The 16228-nt window shown below is 36.3% G+C and overlaps 1 protein-coding gene across 1 annotated transcript; it reads left to right on the forward strand.

The window, feature by feature from the left end:
* Nucleotides 1–245: 245 nt before the first annotated feature.
* Nucleotides 246–15857, forward strand: srp54 (signal recognition particle 54). Its single transcript, NM_200988.2, is given in 17 exon segments — nucleotides 246–318; nucleotides 726–822; nucleotides 2057–2158; nucleotides 2238–2329; nucleotides 2406–2490; nucleotides 5378–5482; nucleotides 6055–6121; nucleotides 6204–6261; nucleotides 6351–6501; nucleotides 6582–6730; nucleotides 6812–6912; nucleotides 9687–9773; nucleotides 9893–9966; nucleotides 10062–10170; nucleotides 12446–12616; nucleotides 12721–12816; nucleotides 15171–15857. Coding segments are annotated over 15 exon segments (1515 nt in total). The 5' UTR covers nucleotides 246–318; nucleotides 726–822; nucleotides 2057–2080; the 3' UTR covers nucleotides 15263–15857.
* The last annotated feature ends 371 nt before the right edge of the window (nucleotides 15858–16228 follow it).

Below are 16228 nucleotides of genomic sequence, written 5' to 3' on the forward strand. Positions count from 1 at the left end.
TTTAATAATTATATCTATTTTATTTACAGATGTACCACCTTAATATTTCGACTCATGTCTAATTTAAACACAAATATCTGTAAATACACAAGGAATAACATCTAATTTTTATGAACAAAAATATGTTAATTTCGCACACAGTTTAAATGAGCAGTATATTAAGACTAATCTTAATGATAAATGTTAATTTCTAACAAAAATACCGACGACTCTTATTTTCACGGAAGTAGGAAAGATGCGTCACGGGAAGTTGGGGGTTAGATGACGTTTGTGTAGTTGGTCTACCACTCGGCGAAAAAACAGCTGCTGCGAGTTTAGGTAAGTAATATTTGATCAAAAAAGACGTTTTATCGTAATAATTTGAGCATTTAACGTTGTAAATTATCGTTGATCTCGATTAAACATGAATCCAATCCTGTCTTTGATTAAATCGAGCACGGTAATGCGGTTTACTACGGCTGTCTGGCCTGATTTCAGCATAGAGCTTTAACTGTTTACTCTTGTTAATTATACGTGTCTATACACTATTCAACGAGTATAGTTTTATAATAGTCTAAGTTATTAATAAACCTGGTGGAATTAGTGTTTTAGTTACGACTCATGTTTTTAAATGATCCGGTTTCATCCAGGTTGGATAGTAACGTTACATGGCTTGTGGTAGTAACGGAGAAACTCCTCCGAAATATTATTATTTAAAGTCTCTTATCATGTTTTTGTTCATGAAGGTTGAAGCCTTGAAGGTTGGAGTGGAGATAACGGTGACAGTTGGATTGTTTTGGGGGGAAACCCCACCACATTGGAAAGTCACATTCATAATAAGAAGTAAGCAATAGATGCTTTCACGTTTTAATGTCATCACTCAAGTCTTCTCAATGCTCTTGTGATTCAAAGCTGTTCATTAATACCACAGTTTTTTTTTTTTTTACCTCCAATGAGATTGAGGTAAAGTTGGTTTTATATTCACACATTCAGAATTTTACCTTGTTAATATCATTTCTGAAAAGTATTGTTTGCTAGATGTTAAATAGGGAAATCAAATTAGCAGCTAATCACTATCAAAGTCACTATCAAGTATCAAAGTATAAAAATAATACATTTTTGGATAGTTAATCATCTTTATTTTTTGATGTATGTCATAAAACGTTTCGCATTCTCATTTAAAAAGATAATTAATACTAACCTGTTGAATAATATTATTCGAGAGAATAGACATTACAAAATGTAAAATAAATTTTAAAAGTATGGTAAAACAGAAATCTCTTAATAATAAATATTTGAAATAAGAAGTAAATGCATGTGCATATACATTTATAAATGCAGTTCTGTTATAAGTATAAAAAATGAACAATGTGACTTACAAAATAAAACATTTTCAAATTATGTTTTAGAATTTTTTTTTTAAAAGGATAATTCATCATATTTTGGTCATCTGAACAATTGATAACCTGTACAGATTAGGGTTGCACAATATATTGTTATTGCAATGTGTGTATCTGCAATGCTCAGGATATTCAATGCTATATTAGGAATAATAAAACTTGACCAAATCTTATCGTGTGAAATACATTTTAATGTATTTTAAAGCCCTTTGACTGTAAGATTTCAAGCAAAATTAAACCAAGAAGTTTTGAAGCTTGTCACTTCAACAAAGATTAAAAGTTTATTTATACAATGAACACTATACGGTGTTAATTTACATTTGATTTTTTCATTTCTGCACCTCAATGCTGTTTGACTTCACTGAAAACTATGAAGTGCTGTTTTTTTAATATATTTTTTATCCTTGTTCTATTATTTTCATCTGTGCTTTAGATATTTGTTCATATTTTTGTATAGTTTTATATATTTTTTGCAGATGCACTTCTTAAAATTATAAATACTTTCCAAATGGAGTTTACTCAAGTCATCTTGTGAAATTATATTCAAGTCTCAATTTATATTGCAGAAAAACAAATTATCACAATGTCAGTTTTTTTTTCCAATATCGTTTAGCCCTAGTACAGATACTTTCTCTTTAATCTTTACTACCTGATGTAACAAATAGTCCCTGTTGCAGGTTGGCAGCTGATTAACCGCAAAAATGGTTTTAGCTGATCTGGGGAGGAAAATAACCTCAGCTTTGAGGTCTCTCAGCAATGCCACCATCATCAATGAGGAGGTACAGATGCAATCTTAAAGTCACACTTGATAAGCATTGCCACCATCATAAAATGTTAATTTAATTGCGATCTCCTTAGGTATTAAATGCTATGCTCAAAGAAGTCTGTGCTGCCCTGCTGGAGGCTGATGTGAATATCAAGTTGGTAAAGCAGCTTAGGGAAAATGTCAAGTAAGTAACGAAAGTTAAACAAAACGTCATTGCATGGTATTATTGAATGTCTCTAAAACCACTCTATTATCTCCAGGGCAGCCATTGATTTGGAGGAGATGGCCTCCGGTCTGAACAAGAGACGAATGATCCAACATGCCGTTTTCAAGGAACTTGTCAAGGTAAATGATGCTGTATTATTATTGTCTGTTAAATCTTATTACATCGTTCTTTAGAACTGGGACAAACCAAGCTGATGCCAAACAACTAGCACTGACGAACACTAGATTCAAGCCCTGTTCACACAAACATGGGTATTTTCTAAATGGGACTGTTTTCTGTGGGGTTTTGCTATTTGTTTACATAAATATGGAGTGTCGGTTGACTGACACTTAGTGAAAACTCTGGCCAGGGTGAGGATTTTCCAAAACTTAAGTTACAGTGTAGTCATGTGGACACTACAGCCAGAGTTTTTGCCTCATGTTTTTCTCCTTTCTGATTGGACAAAAGGGCTGGTTTACACCAAATGTGGAAGACGCAAATTGCGCACATTTGTGGCAAATGTATTGCATTATTCGGCTGCGAGAAGATAATGCGCCTCTATTCTCATGTTTTAATTTGTATGCAGTTCACTCGCGATGATACTTCTTATTCATTGTTTGGTGTGAGCCCAGCATAAGTGTCATTATGGTCAACTTTTGGCTCAGCGTGCCCTTTAAAACGTGGAAAACTTTGTTTATAATGCCTCGTTTCCACTGACTGGTACAGTACGGTACAGATCGGGTCGGTACGGGTCACCTTTATCAGGCTTGCGTTTCCACCACAAAGGGTACCCTTTTGGTGGGCGTGATGTACGACATAAAGTTTAAGTCGACGTCATGCTCTGTCGAAATTATGTCAACAGTAAAGCTGTACGGGTCGTTCACATATCATAATGAGCAGCACTTCTCACAAAACAGATATTTTATACACATAAATACTTGTTTATAAATGATTATTACTAACTTTTCTGTGAACATGATTTGATTATAACTGCAGATCAAGGACAGTGCGAAATAGCCTACTGTAATGTCTGCAATTATATAAATAAATGCAACATGTATGAACACATACAGCCCCTTACAGTCTCCGATATATTATTAATTACAGAAAAATAATACACAGCAAACATTTAGTACTTATTTGAGTTCAAAAACACACGCAATATAGCCCACAGTCAGCGCTAACCTCTCATCTGTGTCTGTAATCTTCACCAGCACATGTAAGCTCTGTTAGAGAGTCATTTTGTCATTCCCAGTTCATAATAGTCCAAAAGGCGAAGATAATCATGGCAGTTTGTTCATGATTCAGGTTGCTAAAACAATTTTGCTCCTGTGTTTTGCTGGGCTTCTCTTTTTTTTTCCGCGTTTCACTCTCACTTCACTCTCGCGTTGTCCTTTTTTTCTGAATGGATCAGATGACGGAGAAACTTCAATAATCACACACACACACGTTATCATCATCAGCCCAGGAAGTTCGTTTTATCAAATATAGACGCGGTGCGCGAGCTCCCGGAAGAAAGCGAATACAGCTCGCACTTTTAGACGGGCTCGTAAAACAACAACAGGACATGGCAGATTTTTCTTTTTGGCTGTGTGTCTGTTCGTGGAGACGACGACAAGGTTTGTTTCAGCCCGGGTCATCCCATTATTATATGCATAAAGTATTTTCATGTAATGTCTCGGCTTTGTATTTAAAAAAAAACATGGCAGTTCCTTTGTTTACGTTCTGTGTAGCTCCACAAGCTTGTGACGTATCTTTGTAACCAATCAGCATTCAGCTGCACGTGTTGCTCCACCTTTTGGTATCCTTTCTCTTGTTTGGTACCCTTTCGAAAGAGTGCCGAAAAAGTGGTAAAAAGTTCTGTACCAATCCGAACCGTACTGTACCGTACCACTCAATGAAAACGGGCCAAAAAATAACCGTGTATGTGTGGACATAGCTTTGGACCACTAGATCCAGGCTTTCAAGTAGGATGATTAGTGTTACAGCTGGCTAATGAGAATGTGGACATACATAAAACATCATTTTTGTGACTCAGTACAACAATAAATACTGTTTATTCATAAATGTAAGGGATAGGTGTTGACTTGGGGTCGGTGTAGATGTTAAGACACAATAGGTTAAATAAAGATAAAGTAATTATCTCATAATCCGCAGTCAAAAATGTTATGGTTCATTATATTGACCAAAATGAATATCAGTAAACAGAGCGGATTCTGTAATTGTAGTTTGGTGTATTGTTGGTGAATACTGAATATAATTCATGTGGATATTTTTGAGATGGCTCATTTAATGAGACAGGGTCTGCAGGCTGGTCTCATCTGGACCAAAACGCTGCACAAGAACACGCCAAACCGAATGACAGCTGAATGAAATGAGAGCTTGTTATCTGCATCTGAATTGTTTACTTGGTTACATCACTTCAGTTTTTGTTCTCGCGCTCTGATTCGTTGCTGAATAACGAATCGGAGTCTCTAGATTCTTCAGCTGTTGATTGACTCTATATGCTGAATTGGACCAACTTGTTTAGCACCGTCGCCTCACAGCAAGAAGGTCACTGGTTCAAGTCCCAGCTGGGCTAGTTGGCATTTCAGCGTGGAGTTTGCATGTTTTCCCTGTGATGGCGTGGGTTTCCTCCGGGTGCTCCGGTTTACCCCATAGTCCAAAGACGAGTTATAGGTAAATTGGATAGACTAAATTGGCCATAGTGTATAAGTGCATGTGTGAGTGTTAATGTATGGGTGTTTCCCAGTACTGGGTTGTGGCTGGAAGGGATTCCGTACATATTCTGTAATAGTTGGCAGTTCATTACACTTTGGTGACCCCTTGTAAATAAGGGACTAAGCTGAAGGAGAAGGAATAAATGAATGATTTGAGAGACAACGTCCATAAAAGCTAGCCAGACCAACACAGACAGACGGCTCGATGCTCCTCAACAGCATGGTGTGTCCTGGCCCTTAGGGACTCCCGGTGTATTTAGATACTTGGTTTATCACATAGAAACTGTATGGCTTGTTTTTGTTGCAGCTGGTGGATCCTGGAGTGAAAGCTTGGACTCCGACAAAAGGAAAGAACAACGTCATCATGTTTGTGGGTCTGCAGGGCAGTGGGAAAACCACAACATGTTCTAAGGTGAGCCATTATTGGGTAGTTACACACTGACCTCTGGCCCTTTTCCAGAAATAAATTAACATCTGACTATGTCGCCCTGGCTCAAATTTCAATCATTGAAAGTCACATTTTACTAGGTCATTCAGAAATAATGTAAAATAGGCTGTCGGTATTACTAAATAATGCACAAGAATTATTGTGGCATAGTCACATCACTGAATGCCCCATTTTTAATGTTATCAGCCAACAATTTCTATCTGGAGAGACTTTAAATGAAATATTTTTAAATGTGAATCCATCTAAAGTTGTAAAATTTTTATCCAAAGGAAAACTTAAACTGTTTTAGATTTTTTTATCTTACACATTATCATTATTATTATTGTTTATATATTTTATCTTGTATATCATTTATTGCTGTTGATGACTTTGAATTGTTAGAATATTTTCATAATTATAAAAAAATTGGTATTTATAAAACGTGATAATCTTGATCTATTTTCTTTTTGCCATAACATAGAAGCTGAAATGGCAATAAAATTAAAACTCCCTCTCTAGTCACATAACTGACAGAATCTGTATTGCCTTTTTATTAGTTGGCATACTACTTCCAAAGAAAAGGATGGAAAACGTGTTTGATTTGTGCTGACACATTCAGAGCAGGTAAAGTTTGTACATGGTGATTATATATTTGCATACTTTATGCATTTTGGTCAGAAAATAATAACTATGTCCATTTTTATAGGTGCCTTTGACCAACTCAAGCAAAATGCAACAAAAGCCAGAATACCCTTTTACGGCAGGTAATAAATGTGCCGTTCTCCACTTGAACTATTTTATATATTTAACTCCTCACACTCAGCCATTGATTCATGTTGGTGTGATTGAACAGTTACACAGAAATGGACCCGGTGATCATAGCTGCAGAAGGTGTAGAAAAATTCAAGTCGGAAAACTTTGAAATAATCATCGTGGACACAAGTGGTAGACATAAACAGGAAGACTCGCTTTTTGAAGAAATGCTTCAGGTGTCAAATGCTGTGGTAAGTCCTGTTTCGATGAAATATCAAACAGAAAGACTGATGTAAAGCTTGATGCTTCATAAGTCATGTGTGTCCCACAGCAACCTGACAATATAGTGTACGTGATGGACGCCTCCATTGGTCAGGCTTGCGAGGCTCAAGCTAAGGCCTTTAAAGACAAGGTAGATGTGGCTTCTGTTATTGTCACCAAACTGGACGGCCATGCCAAGGGTGGTGGTGCGCTCAGTGCGTAAGTACACACTTTCTGCTTCGTACTTTCAGCTCTTAAGTAAATAAATACAGGGGGTTGACTGTAAATTTATGTTTACAGTGTGGCTGCTACAAAGAGTCCCATCATTTTTATCGGCACAGGCGAGCACATTGATGACTTTGAGCCTTTCAAAACTCAGCCCTTCATAAGCAAACTACTTGGTAAGATATTGCTGAGCTGCTGGGTCCTTTAAAGGTCCCATGAAGTGCTTTGAAATGTGCAGTTTTTTATTTGATGTTTGACGTAATCTCAACTGAAAAAGGAAGAGAGGGCAGGACATATAGTAGCTCCTCCCTTTCAAAAACAGCCTAGAGGATTTTGTTTTTATCACAGCCCTGCCAGTGAGAGTGGTTGAGCTCAAGCCCATCAAATGAAAAGCAAATGAGAAGTGTCTTGAAGGGGGTGGGGAATGTCAGATACTAGAAAGCATTTGATTGGTCAAGATTTAATGAGAAACTGAAGTATGAAGTTACGTGAAAAAAAAAACGTTAATCCATTAGGTGGAAATGGCAAACTAGTAGCTCCACGTTAGGGCTGCTCGATTATGGGAAAAATCATTATCATGATTATTTTGGTCATGTCATAATTGTAATCACGTATATGGAAACGATTATCAGTTGAAGTCAAAATGATTAGCGCTTCTGTGAAATGTTTTTTTAATATAAATATTTCCCAAATGATGTTGAACAGATTGAGGAATTTTTCACAGTATTTCCTATATTTTTTCCTTCTGGAAAAAGTGTTATTTGTTTTATTTTGGCAAGAATAAAAGCAGGTTTAAATATTTAAAAAACGATTTTAAGGTCAATATTATTAGCCCCCTTAAGCAATATATTGTTTGATTGTCTGCTGAAGTAACTACTGTTATAAAATTACTTGCCTAATTACCCTATATAAACCTTTGAATCGCACTTTAATCTAAATGCTTGTATTTTTAAAAATATCTAGTAAAATATAGTGTACTGTCATCATGCAAGATAAAAGAAATTAGTTATTAGAAATGAGTTAATAAAACTATTATGTTCAGAAATGGGTTGAAAAAATATCTTTTTTCCATTAAACAGAAATTGGGGGGGAAAGGGTTGCTAATAATTCAGGAGGGCTAATAATTCTGACTTCAACTGCAAATATGCAGTTATTTTCCTCCCTGTAAATAAGGAAAGGGAACTTTGCTTTAAGCATCTCTGCTGTAAGAAAAACACTTTAGCTACAAAAGTCCTTCAGTCAAGAGCAGTGAGTGATTTTGTCCTTTTGTTGTTCGATTAATAATGATAAAAACAGGCAGCAGCAGAAATATTGTGCGCTGTCACTTTAATGGTTTCTCTTTCACGTGTCTTTTGATTCTCAACTCGTTTGTTTATTACAAAAATGAGGGTTAATATGAGTAATCCCTAAACACAGCGTTTTGACATCTATTTGATCATTAAAGCGCTCGCATTAAGATGACTTTAGATGTGTGTGCCCTACTTTTCTCTGAGCGCACAGTGTCTGAATGAGACCAAATACTGACCGCATGTTGTGTGTGCGGCATAAAAACGATGCAAATGTACAACAATGAACTGTGCTGCAAAAGTTACATTACAGTACATGCTTTTAGTCATTTTCATGTGAAACGGCTTTGCAGAGCAAAATGGGTACAACTGGAAAAGGGGCGGTATATGATGCAATAATCGTTTCATCTCGATTAATGGTTTTCATAATTGTTAGAAGCCGAAATCGAATTTTCGATTAATTGCACAGCCCTACTTCACACGTTTATATCAGCCTTACATGTACGAGGGTGTTTTCACACCTGCCTTTTTTAGTTCGGTTGAATCGCACTTGAATTCGTTTTCCTTCTTGGTGCTGTTTGTTTGGGCAGATGTGAATGTAACAATCGCACCTGAGTGCACACCAAAAGCGGAGCATAAAAGCATACCAAACCCCTTGAAGAGGTGGTCTTGGTAGGCTTTCAAACAAACGCTGGAGCAGTTTGTTTGTGGTAAGAAAATGATCCGAACTAGAACAGACCCACTGCCAAAAGTACTGCGCCTTTTGGACTAATCCAGCTGCTGTAGTCCAATGCACTTTGCATTATGGGATGTGAAGGAAAATTGTTTGTTGACAGCGCTTTACCAATAACTTTAAACAGAGAGAGAGAAAGAGAGAGAGAGAGGGAGAGGAGAAAAACATTACCTTATGTATCGTTGGTAATATTTCCAGAAGATGACTATGTCGTAGTTTAGCTAATTTAATTCATGCCTCCTCCTGAAGTGATTTGCGATGTGTCTACGCCGTTTGCAATGCATTAAGACATTGTTTTCTAGCCACGCTTCATCCTCAATGTATAGTCTTTCTAAATTGTTGTATACAAGCTATATAGTATACCATGACCAGCGATACAATGAACCTGTGCAGTTTTCCCTCCATAGTAAAAAGGGACATTTTGTGTCTGCCAGTTTGTTTACTTGCGGGAGTTAATTCTGTGTTAATTCATGTTAATTCTGACCAATCGAAAAGCAGTATAGAAAATACGTTCATTAACATCTGGCCAATGAGTGATGTGGATTTTGTCATATGACTGCATTTTGGTTCTTTTCAACTGGTTCGGACCAAAGCAATCAGTGTGGTGTGAAAAGGACTCATAAACGGCAAGAAAAGCTACAGTGTAGCATTTGTTGCTGTTGGTCTGGACCAAATGAACCGAACTACAAATATTTAAGCACCTTTAAACACGAATTTTGTCATTGTTTTGTACCACACTAGCTTATAGAAATCATTGAAGACTAAGATAATGATACTAAAATCTAAAAAACATTATTTTATTTTCACTAGACATTTAAAACAAAAAATTGTGGAGTTAACAATAATATTATTATATTTTATTTATAATGCGCTTTTCTTAAACTCAAATCGCTAATTTAGCACTGAGCTAGCTTGTGCATTTTTCCTCTAGGTATGGGAGACATTGAGGGACTGATTGACAAAGTGAATGAACTAAAGCTTGATGACAACGAGGAGCTAATTGACAAGCTTAAACACGGTAACTATAACATTACTTCTATGAGAATGTTAGTGTTTTCAGTACTGTTTTTTGGACAGTAGCACTATATTAAGATTCTTTTCAGCACCTTGTCAGATATGACGTTTTCTCTCTTTTAGGTCAGTTTACACTCAGGGACATGTATGAGCAGTTTCAGAACATCATGAAGATGGGACCCTTCGGTCAGATCATGGTAACGTCAACATTAAAAAAATGAAAAATCAAACTGAAAGAAATTAATTTGGCAGATGTTTTCCATAATTTCTGATTTTCTTCGTGTGTGTTCAGGGCATGATCCCAGGTTTCGGAACCGATTTCATGAGCAAAGGAAACGAGCAGGAGTCTATGGCCAGGCTAAAGAAACTCATGACAATAATGGATAGTATGAATGACCAGGGTATGTGATTTGTTCTAAAACGAGAACAATGCATACATTTCCATGCCCTGTTTAAGCGTTGCATTAAGGTGCATCCTTGTTGATCTCAGCAATGTTAAAACTGGTTTTAAAATGTTTTGAGCCAATCTGATTTCAGCCACCTTCAGAGTCGAAAGCACATTTCATAGCTTTGCTTTTGTAGTGCTGATGCTCTTGTTGTCAGGTGCCAAAGATTCAGACTACATTTACACGAAACATAATCAGCCTTGTGTATATTCGTTTATACTTGCCTTAAATACTAACCCCGTTAAAGAATATCAGTGTTTCCCCTAGGTTTACAGTTTTGGGCGGGGATTGCGGCTGCGGCACGATGCGGCTCAACGCAGTGTGACTTTTCAGACTCACACTGATACAAGGAGTCATGGTCATTTAATGACAGCAGTAAATAACTGAGCACTTTTTGAACTGTACAACCGTTTGTAAATTATAATTCACCATTTATTTTATATCGTTTTTTATTCACAAACTGTACAGCTTTTGTCACTGCACTGTATCTTTATGGGCTTCTGGAAGAACATTTCCTGAGCCTCTTGGTATGGAAAGTCAGAAATGTCTGGCCTATTTATTGAGACATTTATTAAACATGTCTCTATTATAAAAATTTAGATGTAAAAATGTCATGGCCAGAAGCAGCTTTACAGAAAATTACTGATTTGCACTCGCAAAATCTTTACTGCTCTGTTCATTTAACATATCAGATGTCATTTTTAGACCATCACTGTGCCTCCCACGATCTGTTCACCTGCTCATTCACTCTTGTCGCCATGATTTTCGGGAGATTATCATTAGTTTATGGGCATCCGGGAGTCTCTATGCATTTGCAGAAGATTCCTGGAACTATCGAGAGACTTGGGATGTCTGCATCTGTATATATTTTAGCTGCAGTGACGCGAGCGAGGAACAGAAATGACATGCTGTGGTGTAAATAAAATGTTACATACGGCTATTTAGCTTGTTTATTAAAAAAATGAATCTAGCGCTATATAGATGATACAATTAATGTGACTTCAAGGGGTGTGGGGACAGCTGTTGGGAGGGCGGGGCGCCCCCCTTATATAATGGTAGGGGAAACACTGAATATGCAAGTGCATGACATCAATTTTTTCAAAGACTTTCATGTTCAGGTGTTTAGACGGACATGACAACAGCTGCGTTTTTAAAAATGTCCACTTTGAAACCCGTTTGTAAATGTATGCATTTTCAGTTCCAAAAACTATGTTGTTGAGTAAATGAACAAGCAAAATGTATAATAAGTTTCCCATTTTTAGTTGAAAATGTTGTTCAATTGTATGTTGTCAAAGGGCACATGCTAAACGGAAATGATATTAATATCTTAAACTGTTAATTTGAGCTGATGTATGATGTTCTATTAACAATCCTGATTTAAGCCCACAGTGTTTAGTGTAGTCCTGCACAAATGAAAGCTGCTTTATCTTTAGTAATTAAAAAAACTCATTATTATTGGTGCAGGTTAGTTATGCAAAATTATAGCGAAAGATCAGAAAAGCACATTTATAAACCCTCAACAGACCCTCCTCAGAACAATGGTAGCTAAAATAGCTCTGTACAAATACGAATGCGCATTATTTACTGTGATCTGATTAGGCATGGGCCGGTATAAGTTTCTGACGGCATGATAGCCTTGGATAAAAATTGTATGGTATCACAGTATTGTGATTACTGCTCTAAAATATTTTATTTTTAAATATCAGATTTTTTTTCCCCTTTAAAAACAATATATTTTATTTTTTGAAAGATTTCTAATATTTTGGAGCAGTAAACATGTCAGGCTAAACAATTCAAATGAATCACTGACTTCTGCTGTCTTCATTAGTTTCAAAAACACTGATTTCTTTACATTTTAAAACTCCATCTTTGGAAATCTTTTCTGCTGAAGATGCTGTTGTCCTTAAAAAAAAAAAAAAAAAAAAAAAAAAAAAAAAAAAAAATATATATATATATATATATATATATATATATATATATATATATATATATATATATATATATAAACACACACACACACACACATACATACGGTATTACAGAAAATTTTAGCAGTTTTAAATTCTTGACCTTTCCAAACCATGGTATACCTTGAAAACGGTTATCGTCCCACGCCTAGATCTGATTGTGCAAAATTCACCTTAATGCCTCATGTAAATGAAGCCAATATTGGAAAGTTTGATCATGTCTGAACTCCACTGATTTAGCATATTGTGGTTTCTCAACTCAGAACTGGACAACAAAGATGGCGCCAAGCTCTTCAGCAAACAGCCGAACCGCATCCAGCGAGTGGCCCGGGGGTCTGGAGTGGCCACCAGGGATGTACAAGAGTTGCTCACCCAGTACACAAAGTTTGCCCAGATGGTCAAGAAGATGGGAGGCATTAAAGGCTTGTTTAAAGGTAGAGTGATTTGTATCCAGTGCTTGTGAACAAACTGACATTGATGCATGCAAAGTGTTTGTTTCATGATCTAATTAAATTATGGTGGTGGTGTTGTTTTAAAGGAGGAGACATGTCCAAGAACGTCAACCCATCACAGATGGCGAAACTGAACCAGCAGATGGCTAAAATGATGGATCCAAGAGTGCTTCATCACATGGGTATGAGCTCCACTGATACTCTAAGGGTGTTTTAACACCTGCTTAGTATTTGTTTCAGATCCTGGTGCATTTTCTTTCTTTTTTTTTACTTTGGTTTGTTTATCCTTATATGAACTACAGAAATAATAGCATTTTGTAAATATAGTGACCAAAATTATCATGGTTCTCAACAATCCCGATTTTGTTAAAAATGATTTGAAAATGCTCTAAAATACAATTCATTTCTACCAGGGTTCAAAATGAACTAACAACAACTTAAAATTTGCAGCTTAATGCAATTTTGTGACAAACAACATAAACCTGGATCCCTGCATTATGGATTTGTTTACTTAAGTTTGTTTATATATATATATATATATATATATATATATATATATATATATATATATATATATATATATATATATATATATATATATATTAGATAGATAGATAGATATAGAGAGATAAATAGAGAGAGAGAGTTTTTGTGTTTTTATTGGTAATTCAGGGTTTTGTTTGTTTACATTGTTTTCCCAATATTGCTGCTTCTTTAGATACTGTATATATTGCTTTTATAGTAAAACAATTGCAAAAAGGGTTGTACAATTTAATAAAAAATCTAATTGTAATTTTCAAATCATATTGCGATTCGATTTGTGATTTTAATTTGGTGAAGACAGGCTTCAGGTCTGTATTAATACTGTGCAGGACACAATTTAAATGAAAGGAATACAACAGTGTGTGTGTGTGTGTGTGTGTGTGTGTGTGTGTGTGTGTGTGTGTGTGTGTGTGTGTGTGTGTGTGTGTGTGTGTGTGTGTGTGTGTGTTTGTGTTTGTGTGTGTGTGTAATATTGCGAAATGCAAGTATATTTATATACACTCACCGGCCACTTTATTAGGTACACCTAACTAGTACCCGGTTGGACCACCTTTTACCTTCAGAACTGCCTTAATTCTTCATGGAATAGATTCTTCAAGGTACTGGAAGATTTTGGTCTAAATTAACATGATAGCATCACGCAGTTGCTGCACATCCATGATGCGAATCTCCCGTTCCACCACATCCCTAAGGTGCTCTATTGGATTGAGTTCTGGTGACTGTGGAGGCCATTTGAGTACAATGAACTCATTGTCCTGTTCAAGAAACCAGTCTGAGACGATTTGCACTTCATGACATGGTGCGTTATCCTTCTGGAAGTAGCCATCAGAAGATGGGAACACTGTGGTCATAAAGGGATGGACATGGTCAGCAACAATACTCGGGTAGGCTGTGGCGTTGACACGATGCTCAATTGGTACTAATGGGCCCAAAGTGTGCCAAGAAAATATCCTCCACACCATAAAACTACCACCACCAGCCAGAACTGTTGATACAAGGCAGGATGAATCCATGCTTTCATGGTGTTGATGCTAAATTCTGATGCTACCATCCAGATGTCGCAGCAGGAATCAAGACTTATCAGACTTGGCAATGTTTTTCCAATCTCTTATTGTCCAATTTTTGTGAGCCTGTGCGATCTTAGCAGAAGGTGTGGTCTTCTGCTGCTGTAGCTCATCCGCCTCAAGGTTGGATGTGTTATGCATTCAGAGATGCTCTTCTGCAGACCTCGGTTGTAACGGGTGGTTCCTTAAATTACTTTTGCCTTTCTATCAGCTGCTACCAGTCTGGCCATTCTCCTTTGATCACTGGCGTCAGCAAGGCATTTGTGCCCACAGAACTGCCGCTCACTGGATATTTTCTCTTTTTCTGACCATTCTCTGTAAACCATAGAGATAGTTGTGCGTGAAAATCCCAGTAGATCAGCAGTTTCTGAAATTCTCAGACCAGATAGACTGGCAACATCAAGCATGCCACATTCGGAGTTACTTAAATCACCTTTCTTCCCCATTCTGATGCTCGCTTTGAACTGCAGCAGATCGTCTTGACCATGTCTACATGACTAAATGCATTGAGTTCCTGCCATGTGATTGGCCGATTAGAAGTTTGCGTTAGCAAACAGGACAGGTGTATCTAATAAAGTGCCCAGTGTGTGTGTGTATTTTATTTATATATATATTTTTATATATATATATATATATATATATATAAAACTGTCTATATAAACAATGTATTATCATTGCAACCTTTCACAATGAGCTAATCACAATGTTACAGGACTTACAGTGAGTTTTTAATATCGCAATCATAGTTTTAATGATGAGAATTTTTTAAAACTGTAATACTAAATGTCAGAAAAATTACAATACTTTAGCTTGAAACCGATAATCATGACAGCATCTGAACCAACTGAAAACACTTGTATAATAATTTGTGCACATGTATTTTTGTGGTAAAGTCTTACTTACAGGGGTTTCTCTTGGTTTCTTGTAAGGTGGCATGGCCGGACTGCAGTCTATGATGAGGCAGTTTCAACAGGGAGCTGCTGGCAACATGAAAGGCATGATGGGATTTAACAACATGTGAACCTGCAAACAGAGGACACTAAAAGAATCTGATGGTTTTGGCAAGCAAAACGGGCCGATGAAGATAGTTTGATTTGTATGTCTTGTATGCCACAAGTAATTTAATTCTTTAAAAGGTGTAAAACATTAAATGGAGGCACATTTACATGTAAAAGCCCAATGTGTCTTCTTTGGAGCAGGATTGATATGGGGGACTATTAGAAGAAATTATGCTTCCTGAGATCAAGTCCAGCGACGTTCAAAATGTCACGTGAGGTTGGAAAGTGATCAGCTTGGCAAATACACACACACACACACACACACACACACACAGAGACGTCTGGATCTGAGTGCTTTACGATACTGCCAGACTTGTCGACAGCTGATTTCTTTCGGTTATATGATTTTACCGTAATTGCTATGACCGTCTTCATAGCAAAGGATATTCATAAGTAGAAAATCATGGTTTATTGTATAATTGACTGTTTCTGATTTATTAATCTGCCATAGAGAAGCTCCAGCTTTGTATCAGAGATGAATACAGTAGTTGCAAAAGAGTATGTGGCAATATTTTGTCATAATATTATAATAAAGTTTATATGGCAACATTTTAACAATATTTGTCTCTCTTTTTTTAAATCTTTGGTTTGTTTGTACTGAAATTATGTCTTCAAATATTGAATCTGTGTGAGTGAAGTGACTGTATTATTTGCATTGTTTATGATGTATGTAATCCAGGCTGTGCAAAGAAAGAGCTAGACAAATTTACACTGAGATTAGTTGGTAATCTTTGTTTTATCCCTTGTAAAATGATTGTAACTAGTTCAAAATATCTTAAAATTATTTAACTTGGCAAACATTGTAAATATACTTATTCACGTTTTAAATGACTCTTTAACCAAGGAAATTGAATTAAATGTATAAGTATATGCTAATCACATTTTTATGTGACACACAGTTAAATGTTTACTGGTTATTTAATTAAGGA

This window comes from Danio rerio, chromosome 17 (genome assembly GCF_052040795.2).
Source record: "Danio rerio strain M-AB ecotype USA chromosome 17, GRCz13ab, whole genome shotgun sequence".
In the NCBI taxonomy this organism is placed as follows: domain Eukaryota; kingdom Metazoa; phylum Chordata; class Actinopteri; order Cypriniformes; family Danionidae; genus Danio; species Danio rerio.